At 40.5% G+C, this 22,627-nt stretch overlaps 1 protein-coding gene and 2 long non-coding RNA genes across 3 annotated transcripts in view; 1 reads left to right on the plus strand and 2 right to left on the minus strand.

Annotated features, from left to right (window-relative positions):
* Positions 1–218: 218 nt before the first annotated feature.
* LOC107374870 (netrin receptor UNC5D) overlaps positions 219–22,627 on the minus strand; it is a 354,048-nt gene continuing 331,639 nt past the window's right edge. Inside the window, exons 15-18 of the mRNA XM_015943168.3 lie at positions 11,405–11,554; positions 4,111–4,275; positions 3,738–3,916; positions 219–555 (exon numbers count right to left, since the gene is read on the minus strand). Of these exons, the coding sequence (XP_015798654.3) occupies positions 360–555; positions 3,738–3,916; positions 4,111–4,275; positions 11,405–11,554 (690 nt within the window). The 3' untranslated portion in view covers positions 219–359. The remainder of the gene's footprint in view (positions 556–3,737; positions 3,917–4,110; positions 4,276–11,404; positions 11,555–22,627) is intronic.
* Positions 7,829–8,406, plus strand: LOC139070356 (uncharacterized). The gene is made up of 3 exons (XR_011520893.1): positions 7,829–7,967; positions 8,173–8,243; positions 8,347–8,406. It is a non-coding gene; the product is annotated as an uncharacterized lncRNA (long non-coding RNA).
* Positions 8,712–9,372, minus strand: LOC129164451 (uncharacterized). Its single transcript, XR_008564037.2, has 2 exons — positions 9,226–9,372; positions 8,712–8,880 (listed from the first exon to the last, which is right to left on the minus strand). It is a non-coding gene; the product is annotated as an uncharacterized lncRNA (long non-coding RNA).

Here is a 22,627-nt window from a genome sequence, read left to right on the forward strand (position 1 = left end):
TTGATTACCCAGAAGGCCGTTTGATGGTAAGTACCGTACAAGCACATCTAGTACTGGGAGGTTCACAACACCGACCTTAGTGTCAGCGTGCGTAAAACACACTCCGTCTTCACACAGACATCTAGATTCTGACTACAAGAGACTGAAGCAGCTTCAAAGGCTTTCCGTTCCGAACCGTGTTGCCTCTTATAAACACAAACACTCATGTCTCGTCTCGGTCACGTCTGAACGGACCATTTGGTTTAGCAGAGGCGTTCCTTTAATAACAGTCTCCTCTTCGCGTGTTAGTTGGTTACACCTGATCGTCAGTGTTCATGCAGTAAAAGGTTTGTCATGAGTCGGGCTGTGGTCGACCTTCCCTACCCAACTTTTGTGAATTCTGAGTCTTCTTTAGTGGAACAAAGAGCAGGAGGTCCCCTGGGGGACTGGACCTTTCCGATTTCCTCAAGAGCACTGGCCAGAGAGTCCAGATCTCCTGGGTCCTGGTGCTGGGCCTCCCACAGACTCAGAATGACCGAGGACGGGCTCTCCTGACATGCAAAGTAGCACAGGTTCCTGAAGGTCAGGGGAGACACAACGAGTTGGTGGCAGATCACACTGTGGTCAGTGCAACAGAAAAGACAACTCAGTCATCAACAGGCGATTGGGATTATTAACAGTGACCATTTAAAAAAGTGAGTGCGTACGTTTATATTGCACCCATTAAAAAAATAATCACAAAGTGAAACACTTCAAAATTAAAACAAAGTTTAAAGACAAAAAACAACAACAAAAGAATAAAGGATCTTTGAAGATCATTAAAAACAAATAAGATCTCACAACAAAAGAAAAAACACACGAAAGGTTTAAGCAAAAGCTATTTGGCTGATTTCTAAAGGTGTCAATGCAACATAACGATAAAGGAAGTTCATTCCTGAGTTCTGGACCAACTGAAGGCAGTCATGGGCTTTTTTGTTAAAACATGTGAAAAGTGTGTTACGGTAATTGGGAGGAGATAAAGGCATGGATGACCATTTCAAGTTCATGTTTTGACACCAACCTTCGCAGTTAGGAGATATCTCTTAAGTGATAAATACAGTTTCGGACCAATGTTTGGGGTGTCCTTAGACAATGATTGGTCAAAAACACCCACATTCCTCAAGTTTGATTTAATGGCAGAAGTTAAATGACGACCAATTAGTTTACTGATCAGAGGAACCATGCTCTCAGGGGCAGTGATCAGACATTCAGTCTTTTCAGAGTTTAACTGAAGGAAGATTTCTTCTAGCCAGCTGGTGATCGCTGATAGACACTCTTCATTCAGACAGTTTGTAGAACTCAGAATCCTTGAAGGAGCAGAACAGCTGAATGTCTTCTGCGTTTAGGTGTCAGGAGACATTATGAAAAGTACAGTATTAATGATAAGTCCAAGGAAATGTATGTATAATAAAAACAGGAGTGGGCCTAAAACAGATCCTTGAGGTACCTCACAGAACTGATCAGTAGAATCTATAATGGCAGACACTAAAACTTCTGTTAGAAAGGTCTGACCTGAACCAATTTAAAACAGTTCCAGAGATAGCCACCAAGCTCCATGGTAGACTCTAATGCCCTGCTGTTGATAGTAAAAATGACTCTTTCAGCCACAGAAGTTGCCCCATGCTGAGTCTCCTTCACCGCCTCCATCCATCAGTTTCTTTACACGAGACTCAACCTTCAGGTCGACAACGGCGCCCCAAGGGGTGGCCAAGGGTGGCCATGGCCACCCCTATAAAATTGATGCTCCCCCCCCAGCAAAAGCCAGTGTTAATAAATCATATTAATGTTCATGCAAACCATAAAATGATCTAATTTAATCAAAACATAATTGTAAAACAAAATAAAAATAATACAATCAACGAGTAAAGAAATAATGAGAATAAAAACATACATATGTTTCTGCTGCTCAGCATTTAAAAAAGTTTTTGATCTCCATAGTTTTTTTGTGAACACAGCAACAGGTGAATTAAACAAAAAAACATTTTTTAAATAAAATTTAAAGTAAAATTCTAAATAACTGAAATGTATTTTTCTGAAATGGTTGTGTTTGTACAATTTAAGTTAAATGTTTTGGATATGTACTGTTTTTTTGTTTTGTTTTTATTTTAGTTTATTTTTTTTAACATAAAAATGAATAAAGGAGCAATGCAATACATTGCCACAGACTAAACTCTCCCAGAGTTACCACAGGGACCAATTTGGTGGGCCACCCCCAAAATTTCTTTGGCCCCTTCTGGCCATCCCTATCAAAAATTTTTGGAGGCGCCCCTGCAGGTCGACTCGGTCCCTTTAATCAGATCAAACTATAAACGAACTAAGTTGTCATTCCTGTTAGTGAAACACCAGTTAAAGCTCAAACATAGAAAATCAGACTGACCTTTGTTGATTTTAATGAAGTAGAAATTTGTCTGAATCTTTATAATCCTACAGATGCATTTTTGAAGGCTAAAGCCTGTCTTTACACATACATACATACACATATATATATTTTTTTCTATTAACAGAGTTATTTGTAGCTCCTCCAAACTAAATAAAAGTAAAAATGAATATATGATTATGTGAATGAGCACACTCTTTTCCTCCTACTAACCTATAACTTCAGTGGCAGAAAGATGCCTATATTGTTATGGATATTTATCTATTTAATTGCCTGCTGGAACAACGAAGAAATTAATATTCACAAAACGGGGGAGGACAACAAAGTTCATCAGAGTTAGGAACTTTGCTGCTGTTAGCTGATCTGACCAACAGAGGGCACTGTTTCATTGCACTGACACTCCTGTTGCTCTACCTCCTCCTTCACTCTCGCTCCTCCATATGATGATGTTCCTACACTCTCAGAAAAATAATTACAGAAATCAGCTTAAGTAGGTAGAGACATTCCTGTTACATGCTCCTCGGCGTGCTTGACTGGGCTGAAAACGCTCTGAAATCCTTTCCTCGTCTCTCATTCGCTTCTCTTCGATTTAGTTAAGGCAAAAACATTTCTGAATATCACAGAATTTTTCTTTAAGTTCCTGCGGCAGGCGGTAACGGACACCTGTTTTCTCGGTGCTGTTTGCGAGCACAGGTCCTGGAGTCGTTGCGGCTATAAGCACTTGATTATTGACTTCTCTTCTGAAGCACAAACAATGATCGCCCCATCTCCAAACAATGACACCCCCCCCCCCCCCCCCACGCCTACACAAATACTGACCTGGCACAAGCTTCTGAGTGCTTAGCAGGGGTTGGAGGATGGAGCACACGCGTAGCTCCTGCTAATGAGAAGTGCTAACACCAGCACACTTCACCGCCGGAGGCTAGGCTGTCAGCACTCACAAACCTTCCCTCAGATTTCTGCAAGACAAGGCATCTGCTCTGCAGCTACAGTATTCTGATTGTGCTAAAGCTGGCCTCCCCCTCCTCCCCCCTGTCTCCATCTATCTGTGCATGTGTTTTAGATCTATAATGAAATCAGCAGTGTGGAGTGCAACTGAAGGCTGGTTGCAGATGAAAGATAAGGGCCGACACGGTGCCTTAATGCCAGATTGAAAGTGGCGTTCATAATGGGAATGGCGTTTAAATTTACGAGGAGACACGCGTGTGATGGTTTTGCTTTCCAGTCATTGTTCTAATATTTACAGCAAAACACGCCCGCGTGTTCTTTTCAAGATGACTCAGCGGTATGTAAATGGTACCTTAAGGGGCGAGAGTGAACAAAATGTGGTTATAACTCAAACCTGTCTATGTGGAGCTTCTGGGCCAGGAGCTGCCAGTCCTTCCCGTTGGAGTTAGCAGCATCGAAGGTGGCGGTGATCCGCTGACGAATGGACAGGGGGATTTTAAAGGCCCTTGACCCCGTCTGGGAGGTGACGGTACAGTCTGACTGCGTGAAAAAGGGGACCACACCCTTTTCGTTCTGATGGCGAGGCAGAAAGAAACAGAGGTGTGTCAGGGTGTTTGTGATACTGCTGCATGAAGGACAAAAACGCAACAGGACCGTTTGCAATCCATACATGTACAGCTCCACGAGAGGCTCGCCGAGCAAGCTCTTAAAGCAGATGAAGAATCAGTGTAATGAGAGCCCGTCCCCTTTCTCAGAGAGCCACTCACCTCCACTACAGATGTATAGATCTGGAGTATCTGCTCCTCTCCTGCGACCTGTCGGATGCTGATCTTGCAGGAGAGCTGAGACGAGGAGTGGCTGTATCGCTCCAAAGAGAAGGCACACTGCAGGGGACACTGGTTACCGGCCCACACCTGAGAAAAGGAGAACTCCTGCAGAGCGAGGAGAGACGGAAGGGCAGACGGGAGGAAAATCACGATGAAAGGATCAGGCTGCACAGACGGCCAACTCATTAAATCCTGCCAAAGACATTTGAGTTTTTTAAATCCTGCTTTGACACCCACGTTGGTGTTTACATGCTTAATGAGGGGTGAATGAGTGGTCTTGTTGGCCAATCAGTGACGGGAAGGAAACTACACCCGTCTCAGTGGGGAGCAGCAGGAATGGTTCCTGGTAACCATCTGTAGCACTCGTCTTAAACGAGTGTGTTAACATTAGAAAGTGCTGTGGAACATTATGTGGAGTGTGAAGCAGAACAGAGTGTTTTGTTTTGTATATTTTCTGTAACAACAGTGGGTGGAACAGCTGCCTTCTGCCACCGACCTGAAGAACACAACTCATCACTCTTTAACCCTTTTCAGATTGAGTGCGTTTACATGCAGCCAGTAACCCTTTTAAAACCCGAATATTCACAATAACCCGGTTCCGCACGGCCATGTAAACACCGCCGAAAACCCGGATATGCTCATAACCGGGTTTTTAAAAACCCGGTTACTACACCTGGGGTAACCCTTTTCTAACCCGAATGTTTGGTCGTGTAAACGCATATCGGGATATCCCCATCAAAGCGTGTGTTCTGCGCATGCTCTGTTCGCAAGGAATCTTGGTCTTTTGAGTAGCGAGACGTCTTGTATGCGCCAGAACACCGGAAGTAAACAACAAGTTGGGAGCAACATGGCAAGTCGCGGCACAGCACCACACTTTTGGAGTGACGAGGAAACTAAAGCGCAAACAAACGCGGTTGCTATCTCTTCTGAACTGGGAAACATGTTGTTGTTTTCATGGATACCGGAACAAGAAGAACCGGAAATGAGGCATATTACGTCTGGACGTAGTCCATACGTCCTGACGCTACCCCAGCGTCCGCATTTACATCGGGTTATGAAAGTTAGGGGTAACTCTTTCTATTTATGCTTGTAAACGGGTTATTCTGATCAACTCAGAAACCCGAATACCGACCTTAACCCGATCATAACCCGGATATTGGCTGCATGTAAACGTAGTCATTGACATTCTGGAATATGTGTGGACAATTCAGTCCGGTTTTTAACCAGAACTGTGTTTTCAGACACACCACTTTTGTACCTGAACTTGTCCTTTCGGCTGCCTTCACACAGCAGGGAAAAGTTCCAGATGTCTGAGGGGGAGGGGGTGGGAAGGCTGTACCCGGATAGTGCGGCGGGCGTACATGCGTCATTTACCCAAACAAAGCCATTCAGTCAAACATGGCAGACGAAGAGATAGAATTCTTCTCACTGATCGGACTCATGTTAAGCATAATTCTGCGCACACGAAGACGCATAAGAGACCTGGATGATGAAGCTCAATGGCTAATAAAGGAATCACGGAAGCAGTGTGAAGCGTTCCGTCGCACGTCTAGGAGACGGTACCGTAGGAGGCGAGCTGCCATGGTTCGCCGCATGCTACAGGAGTGAGCTATCTAGGTGCGCACAGCGTCCCCCGGGCCCCTCCTCCTCCCCCTCCGGAACTCGACCTCACCAGTCTGAAGCAGCCACCCTGTCTGTGACAAGTCCAGTCCTGTTACTAGGGGCTTCGTCCGGTTTAATTACGGAAAAGTTTATCCAGATGTTTGTATTCAGACACAAAGGTCTTACGGACAGAGTCTCGAACATTTCCGTTTTTCATGGCCTGTCTGAAGGGGGCTTCAGTCAACTCTACTGTGACTTTTTCTAGTTCTTCTTCACGTCTCATAGCACCATGCAAAGTCTTCCCTTTTTTATAATTTACCTCCAATGGCTCAGGAACTCTTAGAATTTTTTATAGTGGTTTTGATCGATAGTTCTTCAGGTTTCTGAAGGTCAAACAAAGTTTACTTTTGGACTTTTGGTTGCTTTATACTCATTTTCAGTCCCTGATCACCTTTACAGAAATGCACTTTTTATTTATTTGAAATTAGGGAATTAAAAAATAATATTGTATAGCACTTTTCTAAATAAGAGGCTCCAAAGCAATTTAGAAATCATTTACATTTATTCAAACGCTGATGGTGATAAGCTATATTGTAACCACCGCTCCCCTGCGGTACTCTGACTAATCAAAATCAGTTCAATAAGTAAAACTGGGTCAAATGTAAAGTTGTGGTTCACTGAGAGACTGTGACATACTTCTTTCTGAAATACGATCAGTCTCTTTGAGTAACACATGCATGCTTAAAGAGCAAGTAACGTCTAAATTAACTTTTTTTTGCTGATGAACTGTATAAATGAGTGTCTAATAGTGTTTTAAATGTGTGCATTCTTTATTTTAGCATTTTGGTGCATTTTCTTTAAAAATTCTGTCTAAAAACCACAGTAATGCGCCACCTTCAGCTGAAAACATAGAATTTGAGTCATTTTGAATAAATTTTAGCCAATGGCTAAAGAGTAAAGTACTACGTAAACCAGTAGAGAACTACGTAGCAGCTCCGTGCCAAAGTTATAAAAGCAACGAGTGTCTCGGCCACGCCCTGTGGCGAGTGGGAGTTGGATTTGCAAGTGAGTGTAGGAGGTCAGCGGTAGTTCAGCATTAGCATATAGCATTAGCATATCCTAGTCTTAGCATATCTTTTAGTGTTATAAATACTTATTTAGTGTTAGATTTGGCTGTTTGATATTGTAGTTTAGTTAGTGTTTGGCTGTTAGTGTAATTGGGAAAGTATTTCGGGTTTAGTGCTCCATATCGTCTTAGTATTGGTGAGTAGGTGTAGTGTAGTATGCTTGCGGTGACTCTGTGGGCATTTTACCCGCGATTCTGCACGTCTCCGTTTGAAGAGGGAGGCTGCCCACCGTGGCTCTTCCGCGATTTAGATGCAGCCTACCGACTCTGCTCCCCCACCACGGCGGGCTCCAGTCTGAGGTGAGTAAGCTAAAAAACGTTTTAACATCTTCTAAAGACAATTCCCTACTTAAATGCAAAGTTTGAGAGACGTGGTTCACTTCCTTTAGCTAGTCAGTCGGTAATTCTGCAACAGTGGCTCTAACTGACGCAGCACTTGACAGACAGCATTACAGCGTGAAATCCAGCTTGTGAACAGGTTCTGTGAGGAATTCTGTTCAGGAGGTCGCATTTCAGGCTCTCCACATCATGTGTGACTGACTTTTACGTTATAATGATCACACACTAGGAATGTTATAAAGCGCCTATATGGGACAGTTTCTTTTGTATATTATCTGACTTTATAAACTCTCAACAACAATGTGCTTATATATTTTTTTCAGGCTAAATCTACCCAAGACACTGGCTGTCAGACTGATTTAGCTGCAAGAATGCACTTGTCCAGGCTACCTTACCTGTAGCAAAGGTGAATTATTTTTAATAATCTTCTATGTAAACATTTTATTATTACCTTCTAGTTTTAATTTGTTTTACAGATTATTGTTACACGTGATTTTATGCTCTTTTAAACATTTATAAATGTGCTGCTTCTTTGTTTTTACATAGCCAGCCAGAATGGAGTTCACAGCCGCAGTGTGTCTGGTGACCCACGGGGACCATGATGAAAATTCATCTTCCAGAAGGTCCCAGAGCAGCGGCCACACCCCCTGAAAAGACCAAGGTGTGAGGTGTCTGCTGTTGATTCCAGCTTCCACCTCAGTGACGGTGCAAGCTCAGTGAACTGTTCAAGGTAAAAAAAATTAACACATTTCAGAATTTTTAAGATATTAACAATTAAATAAGTATGTGATTACATCATGACGGAGGCTACTGATTCTGCCCCCGTGACACTTGGTGGTGACGTGTGAGCTGATTCACCTGGAAAACAACTTTTACATTAAATATTTTGTTTTTGCTATCAAAAGTAAATTAACTAATAACCTGCATTATTGCAGGACACTCAGCAAAATATGGACTCTACACCATGAGGCAGGCACACGTTAATAACTCTATAAGAGCACATAAGGTGAGCAACACCACATATTGTACACTGTCCTGAATTTGTTTTCTTTCTGCATCTCATTAGCCTGGCTGATCACTTGATAACTCCTGTCATCTGGTTATGACAGCATGAGGATGTCCTCACACACCTGTAACCTATCAGCTCATCTGGCAGAATAGAGAGAGAGAAGAGACAACACCACATCTCCTGTTCCTGGAAAGCCTTCAGCCATCCTTCGATGACTGAGAACCTCCATCAGCTCTGTCTCCTGTCTGCCTACAATTATTATAATAAATATTGTGTTTGACAAGTTTTTTTGTGCTGCCAAATATTTCATATAGATTCCAGTTTTGATATTTTAATGGATATTTATAAATTACATTAATTGAATTATCACAATGCATGTTTAACTAGCTCTATTGTGATGAATTAAACTAGCACCTCACTGTTAAAAGCTCGTTTTAATTTCAAGCATGTTTAAGTATTTATGGACATGAACAAAAACAGGAAATATATAAATTGAGATTTATTTAATTAATATAACAAATAAGGAGGAAAGAGTCATTGAAAGGCACATTCTTCTGGAAGCTCCTGATCCTGATGGCACCAGCAGAGGAGACCACCTGCAGACACCAGAGACCAGCTGCAGACACCAGAGGACCTAGAACCAAGAGAGCAGCTGTTATCAGTAAATAAATAAATCAGGGCAGTTTGAGTGAGCTGAACACATTACAGAATAATTTTCTCATGGGGTATTTTCATAACCTTATGCAGCAGACTGTAACTTGAGCCCAGAGCTACCGGAGAGCTGCTATCCAGCACGTTTCAGTGGATTTTCCTGCTTTAACAGGTTAGATTAGCTGTTAAGCAGCTCAGCTATTTGTTGCTGATTAAAACCAGGTGTGCTGAAGCAGATAAACCTCTAAAACATGCTGAATACTAGCTCTCCAGGGCCGTGGAGACAAACCCTGCAGCTAATCCAATGCTATGGCTAACGGCTACTTACGTTCAGAGGTGGTTCTGTTGGGTCGGTTCTGGGAGTTACAGGCAACTCACAAGCTCACAACAATAAGGCTCAGGTCCGCTTGTCTCCTCCAAATAGACTTGGTCCCTTTCTTCTCGAGTGTCTGGGTAAGGAGGGGGAGAAACATCCTCCACTTCTAATAACTGCATAGAGTGAAGGGAGGGAGCTAGCATCGTCTAGTTAGCCGTCGTCTTCGTCACTGCCGCGGCTCCGCCCTCTCGGTCCTCCAGGCAACGCCTACTAATGTTGCATTTTTTGAAATTGATACGTGGGTAGAGAAGGTCTCCGAGGCTCAATTGACCCGCTCTTTAATGTGAACATGCTTTTTCCTGCTTTAGCTGCAGAAAGGAAATAGACGTCCAAAAACCTGTTTCTACTACATCACAGAGAATATTGGCCTTCATGGAGTCACTAGTAGAAGCTAGTAGAAGCTAACCGTTAGCATTAGCATCTCCACAACATGGCGCAAGACGTTGGGGCTTGATTTATTTGTGGATACAACATCAATGATGGTTTTTTTTATCCAAGAAAGTAGATTGAACAAAAGCAGCGTAAGAGTTGGGTTGCTGTTAGATGTTTGCACTTTGTGAATTTTAATGAGTGGTACTCATCCTGCTTTTTTCTGCCAACCCCCCATTGTGTAGACGAACAGCTAACCCTTGACATAGGAGTATGAGAGCTGTTTTACACTGAAACATATTCATAAGGCATTAATTTAAACTGGAGACCTACAGCAGATCAGTTGAAAAAATTAGCCTTTAACAAACTGTTCTGTCTATCTTGTTGCTGCTTGTGTGTGTGTTTCAGGAGGGGGCGGGGCTTGGCCATGTGGTATTTGTTTGGCTATGCGACAGAGAAAGTGATGCAGCGCGGAACTGTGGGTGTTTACCTGAAGCAGAGATGCATGTGGTCACTTTTACTCAGTGTCCAAGGTCTAGGTAAATATATACCGTATTGACCCGAATATAAGACAACAAGGTTTGTTTCATTGAAAATACTTTTAAAATGTGGGGTTGTCTTATGATCGGGGTCTAACCATTACATGGTCATGTTTTTGTTGGATATTCAGACATAGCTCTTCTTTGTCCTCCATTTGTTTCTCATTTTTCAAATCCTAAAAAAAAACATTGTCTGAACATTTGCTAAAAATGAGCCAAAGTCTAAAAAGCATTAAAAAACCTACAGAAATGTCTGAAAACTATTGATCAAAACCACTTCAGTAGAACTATGGCTGGCTGCTTGCTCCAGACACTAAACGACCATGTTCCCTCATTAGCCTAATAAATATTGCAAAAGTCAGTCCCTGATAAAAGAAGCCGCTCCAATAGGCCAGAGCCGTTGTTCTTTGCCACTCTCCCTGTTTGTATTTCAAAGCCGGTCTTTGGACAAGGATCTGTAACACGATTATAGGAGTAGGACAGCAATCCCTTTACGTTTTCCAGTTTGCGCTGTTCTTCCTCCTTAATGTCGCAGCTCAAAAACCAAATCGACAGCTACGAAGCAAACGCAACCTGAGAGATCCATTTTAGCTTCCACTACTCCGTACTGTGTGACCCAGACAGCGATTCAGAGAGAACAGGTCAAAACAGTGCTTTACAGATGAATCATCCTCTCTTCAGATCCATCAGACAGAAGCATGGCCACTTATGAACGCCTCCTCTAGGTGCGAGCAGTGTCTGAATTAGCGCCCGTAGTCGTTTTTCGCCTGGCAGGACCTTTTCCCATCTCCAAGAAATCCTTGTTGGTATTCTGACGGCGCAAGGGTGGGCTAATAATACTAATGGGATGTCGCTTGTGGGATAAACATCACAGGGCAGAGCAGAACATGCAGCATGTAGACCCCTAGGAAGATAACTATGATGTGTGTGTGTGTGTGTGTCTGGCAGTCATAATTAAGTTTGTAATGGCGTATGTGTGGGTGAGATAGCTAGCCTTGGTGAACCCCTGCTGTGCCCTTGCTGCTGCCCTTTAGCTTTGATGCGACCGAGCAAAAGAAAAAGGTAAACCTGATGAAGGAGAGAGACTAAAGCAGGAGTGAGAACGAGTGAGGTTTACCATCACGACTGTTTCAAAGCCGATCTGAGTGAGAAAACCGGTGAATTTGTAGTAAAGCTGCTGATTTAAGAACGTTAAACAAAAGAGAGTGAGCGAAAACTCCCACCTGGCAGGTGTTGAAAGGCTTGATGCTCCAGAGTAACCGTGGGACGTCCTGGATGGACACCTGCAGGCTGAAAGTGTTCCCCCTAAACAGCATAATTTTAGGTTCCTCGAGCAGCCGTCCGCCCCTGCTGCGCTCCCCCACAGCTACCTCCTGGATGACAAAGGAGAGACACATCGATGGCTTGTTTTCATGACGTAGGCGTTAGAGAATTAGAGGAAAAAGGTACACCTTTCAGTTTCTCTTGTTGATTCAAACATTTACAGTAAACAAACAGTCCCCGCCAAACGTCTAACGGTTCACCCAAGGTGAGGAAGATCTCAGCTTCATCAGCTTCCTTGTGATGGTGAAGCTCCCCCTGAATTAGAAACTGATGTCCGACCCAAAACGCGGGGCTGAAAATGTCACTCGTGCCTGCGATCTGACTATTTGCTGACATTTTCACAGCAAACACTTGTCTGGTGAAGAAAATGTTTGTTAGCTTAAGTGAGAATAAAGATGCGGCTGTTATTCTCGAGGATTTGAGCGGGCCCTTTCCTGAAGATCATATACCGGTTTTAGAAATAAAATCACGCTCTTCCACGGAACGAGGGGTTCTGAATGTTCCCTGGGTTATGAAACAGATATTATTTAATATTTAATGTACCAACCGTTCTATTTTCCATACTGTCAACTTTCTAGTGACAAAAGAACATATTCAGAGTAAAAATGTTTAACAAACGCAATTTAAAACATCCAGTTTGCCTTCAATTCATTTCAATTCAATAATTTATTTCACTCAAAGTTTAAATATACAAACTTCAAATTAGAATATAAGCATTCAAGTGAAATAGGGGGAGGAAGAAGAAAAAAATCTTATATGACCTACCCCCTTTAACTAAGACAAGATAAATAACAAAGAGTACAAAATAGCCTTATACACAAAAAATAAACCGCTCTCTTACTTTCTACAAATAATATCACTACTGAAACATTAATCCTCCATCCTCAACTCATCAAATCATACGATTTTAGCATTTTATCTTTATACATTTTTTTGAATTGATCAGTAGTTGTACATTTTTTAATTCATCATCCAGGTAATTCCATAATTTCACACCATATATTGAAATACACATTTGCTTTAATGTAGTACGAACAAATATCCTTTTAAACTCTGGTTTCTTTCTACTCCTATCATTTTTTGGGATCAAAACAAAGAACCTTTGTAGATTAGTTGGCAGTAAATTATTTCTAGCCTTAAACATAATTAGTAAAATTTTCAAGTTAACTAAGTCTTTGAATTTCATAATTTTAGATAGAACAAAATATTTGTTAGTATGTTCTCTCGGATTAGCTTTATGTAGAATTCGCAAAACTTTCTTCTGTAACAGAAACAAAGGATTAGTGTTTGTTTTATATGTATTGCCCCAAACCTCAATACAATAAGTTAAGTATAGTAAGATAAATGAATAATATAATGTCTGAAGCGTTGAAATTTCTAGAAAGCCTTTGACTTTGTTTAAAATTCCAATACTTTTGGATATTTTATGTTTTATATATTTTATATGGGATTTCCAAGTAAGTTTATGGTCCAAGAGAATCCCTAAGAATCTGACTTCATTTACTCTATCAATTAAAAAACCATCAATAGACAACGTAACTAAATCATTAGTTTTCCTGTTACCAAAAACCATGAATTTTGTTTTATTCCAATTGAGAAATAATTTATTGTCATTAAACCACTTCTTGAGTTTAGACATTTCACAAACCATATTTTGAATAATAATTTCTAAATCATTTCCAGAACAAAATATATTCGCGTCATCAGCAAACAATATGAACTGTAATACTTTGGACACATCACAAATGTCATTTATATATAGAACAAAAAGCTTAGGGCCCAACACTGACCCCTGTGGGACACCGTGTGTAATCTCTAGTGAATCTGAAATTTCATCATCTAACTGTACAAATTGATATCTATTGGTCAAATAACTACGTAACCAGTCATGGGCGATTCCACGTACCCCATAATCCCTCAGCTTGGAGAGTAAAATACTATGATCTATTGTGTCAAATGCCTTTTTTAAATCAATAAACAAACCCACTGTATATTGTTTTTTTTCTATTGCTGATGAAGGTTCTTCATTTAATTCCAATAAAGCCAGGGATGTAGATTTATGTGATCGAAACCCATACTGAGTCTCACTCAGGAAGTTTTCCTTCTCAATAAAGTTATCTAGTTTCTGAACAAACCATTTCTCAAGCACTTTAGAAAACTGAGAAAGCACTGAGATTGGTCTATAATGATCAAACTTATGCCTATCACCATTTTTAAATATTGGAATTACTTTTGCAGTTTTCATTTTTTCTGGAAATGTACCACTCTGAACAGACAAATTACAGATATAAGTGAATGGTTTAACAACATAATCAATAGTGTTCTTTACAATCATCATGTCAATCCCGTCACAGTCTGTGGATGTTTTATTTTTACTTTTCCTAACTATCGTCAAAACTTCATTTTCACTTACATCCCCTAAAAACATAGACTGTAAAATTTTGCTCCCTCCTTGTATTTTTCCAGCTTCATTAGTTTGTGTTTCTAGAGATCTGGCCAAACTTGGTCCTATGTTTGCAAAAAATGAATTAAGTTCATTCACCTCCTCAGCTTTATCCCTCAAGATCTTATCTCCGTTAGTAAAGAAATCTGGATAACGGGCATGCTGAGACCTGGATCTTATAACACTATTCAGAATTCTCCATGTGCTTTTCATGTCACCTATGCTTTCCTTCAGCCTTAAATTATAATGATCTTTTTTTGCTTGTCTTATTAATGATGTCAATTTATTTTTGTATATTTTGTACTTCATTTCTGTGGCTTTGGTTCGGTATCTGACAAAATCTCTGTATATTTTGTTTTTCCTTTTACAAGATTTTAGTAATCCCTTAGTTAACCACGGTTCTACATTCATAATTATCTTTTTTCTACAGACAACTAAAGGGCAGTTTTTTTCATATAAAGATTTATATGTTTTTAAGAACGTATCATATGCCATGTTCACATCCTTCACAGAAACCCCACTCCAGTTCTCCTTTAACAAGTCAATGCAAAATGCTGTTATAGCATCCTCTGTCCTTATTCTAACATGTTTTATCTGATCTAACTCCTTAGGTTTTTTTTAATACATTTTTATGTACTATAAAAATTGGTAGATGATCACTTATATCACTAATTAGGAGACCACTGTTAGCTGTCTTCTCAATTTCATTTGTATAAATATTGTCTATTAATGTAGCACAGGTACTGGTGACTCTAGTAGGCTGAGTGATCACAGGATATAAACTCCTGCTGGACATCACATCCATAAAGTCTCTAGTCATTTTGTTTCTCTGGTTAAGTAAATCAATATTGAAATCTCCACATATTAACCAGGATTTGTTGTCATTTAATCCATCTATGAGAGTTTCACATCTTTCATTAAAACATTGTAAATTGGAGCCAGGTGTTCTATATATACAGGCTACTATAATGTTTCTAGTTTTTTCCATTTCCATTTCAACAGCTACACATTCTATCACATCTTCCACAGCTACTGCCATGGAGTCCAGTATTTTACACTTCAAGGCACTTTTGACGTACAGTGCAACCCCTCCACCTTTTTTCTTTCCTCTGTTTGTATAAAACAAATAGTACCCTACCATATCAAAATCTATACCCTTTTCTTCATTTAACCATGTTTCAGATAAAGCAATCACTTCAAATTGGTGCTTAAATGTTTTCATATATGCATTAATTTGGTCAAAACTAGCGTAAAGTCTTCTACAATTAAAGTGGATAAGTGAGAAATGACCTAAATCTACAGAACTATTAAACTGATCATTTGTGTAATATTTACAGTTATCATTAATTGTATTTAACAGGTTACCATCTGGATCAATATTGTTTTCATAGTCAAGTGTGTTATATTCAGTAACTTCAAATCTTTTCAGAGTTTTCACAGCAGAATTTGCCATCAACTATTTTTCACAAAAGTACCTCAACTCTTGTGACTTTTAAGAAGAGTGTTGACTCCTTTAACCAATTCATGACCAGGGCTTGTTCTCCGTTGAGCATGAACTGACTCCCATCCTGCGCTCCTCAGCGTTGATTCCAGATCGGGAACCTCTTCTGGAATATTCATGTTTACTCCAAACTCACGTAGTCCAATAGCAGCAGCCAGGGGGTCACTATACACCTTCACTTTCCCATCTTCACAAAAGAGTTTCAGTCTCGCTGGAAACAAGATCCGTGACTTCACTTTTCTTTCGTTGAGTATTTTCCGCACCTCCTTGTATTTAGTCCGCTCCTTGAACACAGCGTTTGTAAAGTCCTCATCGAAACAAATCCTTTGGTCTTTCACTTGAACATTCCTTTTTTTCCAAGCAGCCTCCAATACTTTCTGTTTCATGGCATATGACTGGAATCGAACCATGATTGCTCTGGGGCGCTCCCTTTGTCCCATCTTTGGCCCAACACGATGTGCTCTCTCAATATTCAAATCATCAATCACGTCCAATTTTTGCCTTGATTATCAATGAGGTTTAAAAAAAACATTTTTTTACAAGAACTTTTGACTAAATAAATTGTAAAAACTGTCAAACTGTAATTTGTTTATCACATTTATTCTGTCATATGATGGCGTTAGGAGAGGTAACATTCCTGGAAAATCCCTCAGGAATCACGTGAAAACTTTAATATCCTCTGTTTAAAAACTTATTCAAGCATATAAGGATACCAGCTTCTTGCACTATTATACTGTCTTGTCTTTATGTTACCATTATTTCAATTTGAAATGTAAAAATGTTTAATTTAGAAATGTTGTTAAATATATAAACATTTTTTATTTTTATGTTTATAAGGACCTTCTAATCCAAAATACCTTTGTGGGATTAAAAAGCACACCAAACTAAATCTTGGGATTCAGAAAAATAAACTTTTCAGGATTAAAGGCGTAATTGTACAAGGACATGGCTGGGATAATCTCTGCTGCTGTACATATTTACATCTGTGAGGCAAATTGGTTAAAATCTCCAGGATTAAAATATCAAATTTACTTGAATAAAAGGTAAAAGGAAAACATCTGAGATTTCAGTCAAGGTCAGTTTTAGTCAGATAACACATTTAAAACAGCTGCGGCTGACCAAAGTGCTTCACAGCATTAGAAACAGATCACAAAGCGAAGGTAGAAAATATCTCATCTGTCTCTAATTAAAAGCAAGCTCATAAAATGTGTCTTCAACAATGTTTTAAAATGTCTCAAGAGTCTGAGCAACCCTAACATTTGCAGGAAGTCCGTTCCACAATCTGAGGGCTGCCACAGAAAAGGCCCAATCACCACAGCACTTCCGCTTTGTTCTGGAGACCAACAGAAGATCCTGAGTACAAGGTTCTTGAAGGGGCATGGATTGCTAAAAGCTCTAAGGGGCAGAACCATGTAGAGACTTAAAAACGTACAACAACAGTTTAAATTGGATCCTATGTGCTACAGGAAGCCAGCGCAGGGACTCCAGAACTGGAGTGATGTGCTCCCTATGTCCTAGTAATAGGCGTGTAGCTGTATTCTGAACCAGTTGTATAGATGACTGCTGAAGGCCACCGTACAAGGAGTTGCAGTAATCTAGTTTACAGGACATGAAGAGGTGGATCACCTGTTCAAACACATTTGGAGAGAGGTAGGGCTTCACCTTAGTGAGCTGTCTCAGATGGTAGAGACAGAACTGAAACTCTGCACTGACTTGCCTTGTTAATTTAAAAGAGCCACCAATAAACACCCCCAGGCTTTTAACATGAGTTTTACAGTAAGGTGCCATTGGACCTATGAGGTGAGCAACAGTCTCTGGAGATCTTGGGCAACCAAAAACCAAAATGTTGGTTTTACTCTCATTTAATTTGAAGAAATTTAGAGCCATCCACTGCTGAACATCATTCAAGCAGTTCATCAACACAGCAAGAGAGTCAGCTCCTACTTGTAATGGCAGATACATTTGCAGATCATCTGCAAAGCAGTGAAAAGCAATATTATGCTTTCTAAAAATGGAACCCAGAGCAAGCAATTAAAGGGCAAAGAGAGCTGGGCCAAGAACCCTGGGGGACACCACAGCTAATAGGTGAGTGGTCAGAGCTAAATGGGCCAACTCCCACATGATATGACTGGAACCATTGTAGGACTGTGCCCTTGGGACCAACGTAGGTTTCTAGACAAGAAAGCAGAATGCCATGGTCAACAAAAAGCAGCTGTCGCATCAAACAACAAAAGAGCTGTGATATTTCCAGAGTCTGTAGTTAAAAACAAGTAATTAAAAACCTGTAAAAGTTGTGATTCGGTACTGTGGCAAGGCTTAAAACTTGACTGAAACTTCTCAGTTGTGCCAGTTTTCTTAACATATTCTAGTAGTTGTGATTACACAATCTTGTCTAACACCTTTGAAAGAAATGGTAGCTTTGAGATTGGACTATAGTTTGATAACACAGTTGCGTCCAGACTTGTTTTTTTTTTTTGTTTTTTTATAAAAGCTTGCATGTTTAAAATAATCTGGGACCCAACCAGTGGCAAGTGAGGAATTCATTATTCTCAGAATGAATGGACCTACAATGCCAAACACATTTCTATAACGGCTAGGCAGTAGATTGTCAGCGATGGCTTCAGCTGGTGGAGGACATCATGAAGTTCATCTAGAGAAACACACCAGGGTCTGTGTCAGTAGCCACAAAAATCCTTGATAAAAAATCATTTAGTTTCCACCACTGCTTTACTTTAGATAAAAACAGACTCCTTAATTTTAGTAACTTCGTTACCTTCAAGAATGCTTGCCTGGTTTTAAGGTTGTACATGGACTTGCCCCTTTCCCCCTGACAGATTTTATTAAACCACGGTCTATCAGTGGAATGTCGACCAGGGCTACAGATAGAGGAGACTGTGAGGTGCCTTACAGGCACACTGCTTTTGGCAAGACCACACTATCCGTTAAGGAGACTAAACATTGGAATAGTCGACTACCAGAGACTCACAATCATACAGTTCCTTCAAATTCAAACTTAAACAATGGTTGAAGGAAAACCAAACCTGTATCCATCAGTAATTTGACCTCACAATGGTGTTTTGTGTGTTTTTCTCTCTGTTTTCCTAGTTTCCTAGTTTTAAATATACTTTACTTTCTTTTATTGCTTTTATTACCTGCCTAGGGACTGCAGATGTAAATTAGCACTAGTACTACAATCTGGCATATTTACAGATGCAATTTATTGTTGAAGTTCATTAATATGCACTGTCCCTATTAAACAAATAAAGAAATGAAATGAAAAAGTATAGCTAAAAGCACAGAAGACTTAACGTTAGCAACCTTGTCAGGAAAAATGACAGAAAGTCGACACACGTACTTCTAGAAGGTATCACACCAGTATTACCACAATGATAAACAATTCTGTTAAACACATTTAAGCACTTGAGGCCTATGACAGTTAGAAGACACCAAGTTTGACATGAAAGCAGTCGTGCATTTGTAAAACAGACATCTGGATATGCTGCATGATAACATGCTTTCATACTACTCCTGCCTCCTCTACCTGATGACATCACAGATCTAAAGACAAAGAAAGATGATTCTTCGCATGGCCTTGAAGTTTCACCAAAATAAATGTAGCAAATTTTCTAAACTTTTTGTACAGTGTTTAAATTTTCCTCTGTCATTTACTACATGGTCGATGGAAAATCAGTAACACCCATTCTGTGTTGGCACGTTTTTAAGGCACGAAACAGTAAAATGTTCCAGTCCACTGAGAGACCCAAAATGTGAGTTTTTTTTTAAGTCTCCTCTTTGGGAAACATTAAATAAAAACCTACTATCCTCACACAAAAACAGAGTTTGTGCGTAGACGATAAATGCAAACTCAGCAAAAAATCTATTTAAAAAAACATCCAGGTTGTTTTTTTGTCAGTTTGACCCTTAAAAGCACCATATTTACAACAGTTCAGCTCCTAAAATCTGCTGTGAACATCGGGTCATTTATCTTTTATGCCTTTTTTCCATTTTCCATCATTTTCAGGTAAGAATTCATAAACTGGAAATTCTTTTGTGAACTGCAGTTTTTTATTTAAAGGCAACTTGACAGATTCTTCACCACTGGTCTCCTTGGTCCTCTATGACTGTTGTTGCTCCTCCTACAGACGTTATCTAGTCAGTGAGAGTTTTTTAGTGTTGGTGCCTGCTGCCTCTCAGTAAATAAAACGACTAAATGAAATGATGGCTGGGCATCGGCCGCCCTTTGGTGTGAAACCTCAGGGACTCGAGGTTTAAATCGCTCTTTGTGAAGCATGACAAAACCTCAGAGTGAGAAAAAGCTAAATTCAGGCCTCAACTTTACTCCAAATTGCTATAAAAAAAAAGAAAAATCACATCGCTGTTGGTATACTTTTGAGTGAGGATGGATTGGTGCAAGTGTGCACTTCACTTGCATGCGTCTGTTTATAGTTTCTTTATCTTGGGTTTGCAGGAAAGGTTAGGGAAAAGAGGACAATGTCAAGAGTACAGGCTGTCTAGAAGATATCGATTTTCAAGCTCACAAGGGAAATTACGGCATGAAGCACAAAAGAAAACAAAAGCCAACAAAACAAAGCAAATGAACAAATAACAATGTCTGACTGATGGAGATGTGGACAGAGTTGGCTCTTGGCTCCTACATCCAATTTCTCATTGTGTGTTTGCAACTCTTGTCTCAAATGAAGCCAACTAGAGGCAGCACTGTTTCGGAAACCTGCTGCGTTTGTCTCATTCAGACAGGAACATTTACCGTTCAAAAATCCAAAAGTAAAACATCTTTGTGCTTTTGTGTGTGTCCATTATGCAGGACAGTGTTTTCACAGAGCTCCTCTCATCACTTGGTGATGTGGCGCTGCTCCATCCTCAGACTGCGCCTCATCCTAATGTGTTCAAATGCTTTCCGCGCAATGCAACGCAGAAGCACTTTTAATTAACACAGAGCAAATTAAACTACGTAAAGAAAGGGCAGAGCGGCAACCCTGGAGCATCTGTTGTCTTTGTAATTAAAAGTCCCTCTTTGTCTCCACGTCATCAAGCATCTCCCAGCGGCAATGTTACTAAACAAGTGGATCTTCAGTGGAGCACTACAAATTCAGGCAATCCTTTCAAGCAAATCACCGGCAGCATTCCACAACGCTCGTGCCATCTATTTAGATTTCATTACACATCACAATTGTTTTGGGAGTCTTAATATTTTTAGCCTTAACATGTAATTTAGTTCTGTGCTAACAGCTAGGAACAGTGGGCCAGAGCTACAGGATGGATTTATGTGATTGTGCAGGATTTTCGGTGCTCCCTTCACTTCTCTCAATATGTCATTTCAGGTTGCTATAAATTTAATCCAGATGTTCATTAACTAACTCCGAATATTAAAATGTGCTGGGTCTAAACTTTTCTTTGACTGAAGTTGTTTTGCTGTTTGCTGAAAGAGATCTGTAGCATCCGACACAAGTCTGTTCCCCTGAATGGTTCGGCAACGTCCATCTACATCAGGTCTATGGGTCCCCTACTGCCAGAAAAAATGAACGAGTCTATTGAGCGATAAAAGTCGTTTCCCGATCCTGTCTGATGTGCACTGTGGATTTAACATATGATGTCTGTGAAATTTAAAGACATCATTTTCAACAGTTACTTCAGGTTTTGTGCGAAAACACACAGTGCACTCCAACTTCTAGTATCACCAAGCTGATGTCATCAAACCAGACAAGAAGGAGGAGAAGAAGAAGAAAAATGGTTGTGAGTTTAGCAAGCTTCTCATCCTTCTTTAAGGACGACAGAAGGAGCATTAAAGGTGGAGGAAACCACCATAAATCTTGCCATGTGGTAAGTAGCCGCCACACTGGGGGAGAGGAGCTTCTGTGGTGTCGTATGCGACATCTGATTTGTAGTCATTTTAATTAGCAACTTTTACAAAGCAAATAAATCTCTATTTACATGACACGGAATTATTTTTCATTTAATTGTGTGTGATTCAAGGCGCAAGACAAAGCAGACCAGAAAATAAGTTTTATAGCCCCATTCACTTATGTTCATTCTTTAGTTTTTTGTTCAGGAAGCCATGAGCCAGCCGGAAAGGGAGGAGACAGGCTGGTTTCACCCTGGAAGCCTCAGCGGCACGAAACAGCAGCGGAACGGTTTACTCGAGAACTTCAAAGCGGTCCTTCTCATGCTGGGAGAATCTTGGCAGCGGCATGGCTTCCTCGCAAGATCACAAGATCTCTCAAGACTTCAGGTCATGGTTTGTTTATGCAATTCGCCATTAAACCAAAAAGAAATAAATCACGTTTGATATCGCAGTTTGATGTCATATATTATGTTGTTCCTTTCCACTGCCAGCCATGAAACACACACCGCTCCACTTCTGGAACAATGCTGGGTGTAAATAAGCCGTTGGGTCACACATAAGCTTCATATATATGAAATTGCATAGCTGCAGTACTTTTGTTTTGAAATTTACCCGTGATTTTACACTGAAACCGTGTGCAATTTCTTATCTAGCTCTATGTTAACTGTGGAAATTGACGCATTCCAGAAGCGGGCTCACAGCAAAAATAGAACTCGATCCTATCTTTAGCGGCGCGGCGTACCACTTCTGGGACGTGCCTGGAAATGACCGCTGCTGGTTTGAAACACTCCATAGACTATAATAGGTTCTATTAAAAGCAGTGACGTGCCACTGCCGTTCCGCACCGCTGATGCTTTCAGTGTGTAACCAGGACTAGGCTCCCTAGGGAGAACAAAAAAAATAATGCAAGTCAACGGGGCTAAAAGAGCTTTGCCTGTCGCCCTGAATCACACATATGTTGAACCAATCAGGCCTGTGGTATTGCATTGCTTCTTTATTATTATTTTTTATTAAAAAAATTGTGTGTATATATTTTTTTGGTGGTTTTAAATACACATATATATCAGAAGGTTGCAGGTTCGAGCCCCGCTCAGTCTGTCGCTGTCGATGTGTCCTTGGGCAAGACACTTAACCCACGTTGCCTGCTGGTGGTGGTCGGAGGGACCGGTGGTGCCAGTGCTCGGCAGCCTCGCCTCTGTCAGTGCGCCCCAGGGCAGCTGTGGCTACATTGTAGCTCATCACCACCAGTGTGTGAATGTGTGTGTGAATGGGTGAATGACTGATTGTGTTGTAAAGTGCCTTGGGGGGTTCTAGGACTC

This window comes from Nothobranchius furzeri, chromosome 6, assembly GCF_043380555.1.
Source record: "Nothobranchius furzeri strain GRZ-AD chromosome 6, NfurGRZ-RIMD1, whole genome shotgun sequence".
Lineage (NCBI taxonomy): Eukaryota > Metazoa > Chordata > Actinopteri > Cyprinodontiformes > Nothobranchiidae > Nothobranchius > Nothobranchius furzeri.